Here is a 5,489-nt window from a genome sequence, read left to right on the forward strand (position 1 = left end):
CCAACTGTGTTTGTATCCTGGTTGTTTCTTGTTATTTCTGTTGCTGTTTGAACCCCCCTTTCCTGCGTGTGTGTGTTATATTTTGCTAATTGCACCCCTGCATGTTCAAAAAGTCCTTTAAAAATTCCTAAAAAATTCCTATAATTTTCTTTGTACTTTTTGATCAATTTTGACATATTACATGTCAAGATTGATCAAGAAATACCGGAGAATTATTTTTTGCTTTGGTTTAAAGTGTTTCTTTTAATTTTTGTTGAAAATCTTGTTAAAAACTTGTAAAAATTGAGTGAGTTCTTGTTGCAATTGTGTTGGTGGATTTAGGATTGTTGCATATGAATTTTGTATGATGGAAATTGTTGGAGAAAATACATGGAGAATTTGTTTAATTTTTGTGTTGTTTCGTCCAATTTTGTGGAGTTTTTTGCATATTTTAATTCCAATTGTTTGGTTCATAATAATTGTGGATTGTTGAATAATTTTGGGGTATCATTTGGTGATTGATTGGTGGTTTTGGTGCTGTTTTAGATAGGTGATAATTGGTTGCTTAGTTAGCAAGTTACTTGTTATTTTTAACATGTGAATTAGTGTAAAATTGGCTTAATTTCATACCATGATTCCTTGGCTTATAATTTTTCTTGTGGCTTTCACATTGGGGCTGAACCTAAAACCCTTTGAAAAACGCCAAAATGTGGGAGTTATAGGTCTTTTGTTTGCTTGGAATTTTGGTATCTTGTTAGATGTATTTTGTCATCTTTCCTTGCCATTTTATCATGTTATCATGCCTTATTTCTTTGTCAATCTTTTCTACTATTACATGCCTATTATTACTAACCATTTGTTCATTTGTTGCATACACCATGAGCATTCCATATTCTCATCCCTTTCTCCACTTTAATTTCTTGCACTTTAAGTTTCACCAAAAAATTAGAATGTAAAACTTAGGAAATTTTGTAATATTTTACTTCATGCAATTTTTAAATTCTTGCAAGACCATAGAATGTAATTAGGGCATGATGTAAAGGACAATGGACTCTAATGATGTACACCGACACAAGCACCGACACATGCACACACATCACTATATAGTTAGAATATGCATGTTTAGATGTATGTTTAGGATTGTATGTTTAGATGAATGATTAGACTTTATACTTAGAAAAAATCAATTTTCCAAAAATATGAACAAACTTCACTCAAATCATTTTCAAAATAAACCTTGGGATCAAAATCGCATTGTAATTTTCCCTTTTATTTTCTTAATCAAATTTCAATGAAAAATAATCATGTTTAGACCAAATTTTGCAATTCACTAATCCAACCTCACAATTTCATAATCTCATGCCCTTGAGGCCTCTTTCTATTCTTCAAAATTCATTTTCAAACTTAAAATCAATCAACAAAAACAAAAACATTTTTGGAAGAGAACTACGGTGGATTTGATCCCTTAATCGGGTACGTAGGCAAGGAACAAAATTCCTTCAATTCAACTAAAATAAAAATCCAAAAACATTCTTCTCCCTCCAATTCTTCACTTAGAAACTCTTAGGTTTAAATAAACACTTTCAAAATAGCATTTAAAAATGAAGCGCGCGCGTAGAAATTAAAGACGGTTCCTATAGGATACTATAGTCGTTATGGGTGCCTAACACCTTCCCGTAGCGAAAACAACTCCCGGACCTCGATTCTCAAGGGTTTTGCTTACTTTTTCCCTTCCCAAGAAAAAATAAGATATCACCGGTTTAAAAGGTTCAAACGTAATCAATGTTTGACACCCGAAAACCAAGATAAAACAACATGCATACATTCATAAAACTTTTTTCATCAAAACATCGAAGGACGTATATAAGTTTTTATAAACATCAGAGGTGTGGACCTTGTAAAGAGGAACACCAAGAAATACATCTTCAAAAAGTCTGAACTAAACCTTAGCCTTTGTTAGGGTCTTTTTTCCTTGACTTTGCTTTTGCCCTTAAGGGAATTGTTTGTAATATTTCAAGTATCAAATGAAACAATGTTCCTTATGATGTTTACAGTTACTTTGACAAGTCCTTCGATAAATAAAAAATGTGTCCATTTTTTTTTTTTGCATAAACATATCATGCATCATTTTGCATTCATAGTTTCTAGTCCGTGTCTCATACTTTGTTTTTGTCTACAAAAGGTCAATCCATCAGTCTACTCGCATCTACAACACTTAAGCAAATCAGAATGGATCATCTTGAACAAGAGAACCACAAGCTTCGTGAAGAGGTGACGACCCTCCGGGCTGAAAATGAGATTTTGAAGAACTTAGTATCTTTGGTGTTAGTTGCGCAGAGTCAGCCATTAGCTCTTCCTATCGTCAGCACTCAAGCTCAGACGGTTGCTTCCACTACTCCGATCTCAACAGTGTTTGCTAGTACTCCTCAACATGCTATGCTGGAAGGTTATCTCTGGAGTACACCTTTAAGTGCTAGTGAAATACTCTGTCCCGTTGTCTCTAAGGTTCAAACTCCTTTTGCGCAACAATCAGACCCTTTGCTCCCTCAAGCTTATATGACCTACTCTACTCCTTTGGTTCATGAACCAATCTATCAACCAGGAAGTGTGGTTGCATATAACCAGATAGAAGAGCTGAGAGAGAAGTTTGATGCATTACAGTTGGAATTGAAAGCTCGCCGCGGGGAAGAATTGTTCGAGGAAAGTGCTTATGATCTCTGCTTGGTACCACATGTCGTGATACCACCCAAATTCAAGGTCCCTGATTTTGAGAAGTACAAAGGGAATACTTGCCCTAAGGACCATTTGACAATGTATGCCAGAAAGATGTCTCCCCAAGTCGGCAATGATAAGCTTCTTATCTATTACTTTCAAGATAGTCTGACTGGTGCCGCTTTGAAATGGTACACGGGACTAAACCGTGCTGATGTCAAAACTTTCAAAGATTTGGGTAATGCTTTCGTCCAACGATACAACTACAACTTGCACTTGGCCCCAGACAGAGACGAACTCCGGGCCATGACCCAGAATGATAATGAATCGTTCAAGGCATATGCCCAGCGATGGAGAGATTTTGCTGATCAAGTTCGTCCACCTCTGAAACAGAAAGAATTGACTGAGATTTTCTTGAAGACTCTGGATCAGTTTTATTATGAGAAAATGGTTGGAAGTGCTGCCAACAACTTTGCAAAGATGATGATTACGGGAATACGTCTTGAAGAAGGGGTCCGAGAAGGACGTTTGGTCAAAGAAAGTGTTCCCACTGACAGTTCAGAGGAGGAAGACCAGGAAATGAGTGTGGTGGAAAGTCAGCCTCAACAACAATATCTCGCTTATCACCCCGTTGCCGTTGTTATGCCTATCATAAATAATGTTCAAAGGTCGGGTTATCAACCCCAGTTCCAACAATGTCAACAACAACCTCGACAACAGGCTCCGAGGACACAGATTGATCCGATTCCCATGAAGTATGCAGAGTTGTTTCCAAAATTACTCGAAAAGAATTTGGTTTACACCAAGGCACCTCCTCCAGTGCCAGCAAAATTGACATCCCGGTACAGGCCATATCTCTTTTGTTCTTTCCATCAAGGGGCACCAGGTCATGATATCGAGCACTGTTTTGCGTTGCAGAAGATAGTTCAGAAGTTGATCCGAAAAAACCTTATACCTTTTGAAGAGTTTGAATTTGAAAGTGCAAGTTAATCCGCTATCGGATCTTGGTATCTAAGGTTGACATATGGAATGTTTAAGCTGCAATCGAGTCGTTGCTGATGTTTATTTCTATTACTCATCTGTTCAATTAATATATTTGTTTGTTGTTTTATGTCTTTCAAAAAAAAAATCCTTTTGTCCCACCCGAGGCGGAAGTGAACTTGTTTAGGGCTTTTTGCTTTATGTATTTTCATCAATTAAAAAAGTCGCTTTGATTCCGACTTTGTTTTTATTTTGTGCTTTTTTCTGGAAAAATGGTAATACAAAAAACCAAAAAATTATTTTTTTCCTTTAATCATTTCCACGTATCTGCATAATCATAATGTTTATATCAATAATCAAATCATGCATTAATAAACCCGTTGAACACATTAACCATGTACTCTCTTCCAACTGTGAGTTCCCTGTGTCCGAAGCTGAAGAAGGAGAATGAAGAGATTCCCGATGAGATCTCTCACATACTGGGGCATCTTAGCCATTGAAAATGCAAACAAAATATCAAGGAGATTGTCCAGAAGATGACATTCGATTACAAAGACTGCTCGGGGTGCTACCATTCGCTTTGCTCAGATATCGTACTTCAGCACACATTTCAACAGGGTCAACCCCCCTCCTTCCCCAATATGCAACATGGAGGTCGTGCTTCCCGTGAAGATCGAAGTCACGTCAATAGGAGTTCTGCTAAAGTCCAAGCTTGATCGAATTTAAACGCATGACGACCTTGTACAAATATATCAAAAGAAGTTTGAAACAAGCTTCTAACAAAAAGGTTCGTCCCCATGAATTTCAAGAAGGGAACTTTGACTCCAGGGGCAAGTGGACGCCTAATTATGAAGACTTGTGTGCAATGACTCTTACAATCATGGATGGTGACAAACTCACACGTTCTAAGAATGCCGGTGCAGTCAAGAAATACTCTGTCAAAAAAGTAGCAGCTCGGTAAGTCGCAAATCTTAAAAAGCGACTTAGGCAAAAATGAGCGTCTCGGTGGACTGAAAACCCGAAAGGGCGGTCCAGGCAAAAATTAGAGACAAAAAAAAAGAAAATAAAAAATATTATCCTGATAGGTTGAAACCCTAAAAGGGCAATCTATGCAAAAGTTAAGGATCATGACAAAGTAACTGAATCTAGTTAGGCACAATCCACTTGGGGCATACATGTTATCAAAGAACCTCCGATTCGAAGCATCTGCAGATCAAGGACTCGGAACAGGGGCAATTCAAAGTTGTTAGGGAGTATAACGATTATTGTGTTCAATGTACCTTCCAATATATTTACCATTTTCCAAATTTTTCAAAGATCCGTGGAGCCATATGCCATTGGCAGGTCCCCACTCAATTCATCAAATTTGAGCCTGTGCCCATTTATTTGGAACTCCCGTTTATTCTATTTGCAAAATTTCTTCTATTTTTGATGGCAATACTTGAAGCAAAAATTTTCAAAATATAAAACTTTTTTACATCTTTTGAAAAGTGTGAACAACAAACACGCTCTCTTTGAGCTTATGAGTAGGTGAAGCGTACATCAGCATCCGCCTCGAAAATGGTTACACTCCGAAATAGAAACATGGCTAAGCAATGTGGAAAGGACCTCTGCTTTGAGCAAGATGCTATCACAGTCCAAAAATACAAAAAAATACAAAAATAAAAGCTCGCTAAGTTGAAAACCTGAAAAGGCGGCTTAGGCAATAGAGAGCGTCCCGGTGGACTGAAAACCCGAAAGGGCGGTCCAGGCAAAAATTAGGGGCATAAAAAAAGGAATATACTCCCGGTGGACTGAAAACCTAAAAGGGCGGTCCA

General features: G+C 37.4%; 1 protein-coding gene across 1 annotated transcript; it reads left to right on the plus strand.

Moving 5' to 3' along the window:
* The first annotated feature begins 2,208 nt into the window (after window positions 1–2,208).
* Window positions 2,209–3,681, plus strand: LOC146930641 (uncharacterized). Its single transcript, XM_085707581.1, has one exon. It carries the CDS (start codon window positions 2,209–2,211, stop codon window positions 3,679–3,681), a length of 1,473 nt encoding a protein of 490 aa, XP_085563707.1.
* Window positions 3,682–5,489: the final 1,808 nt, after the last annotated feature.

This window comes from Medicago sativa, chromosome 4, assembly GCF_051527215.1.
Source record: "Medicago sativa cultivar Bolivia chromosome 4, Bolivia_mono, whole genome shotgun sequence".
Classification (NCBI taxonomy): domain Eukaryota; kingdom Viridiplantae; phylum Streptophyta; class Magnoliopsida; order Fabales; family Fabaceae; genus Medicago; species Medicago sativa.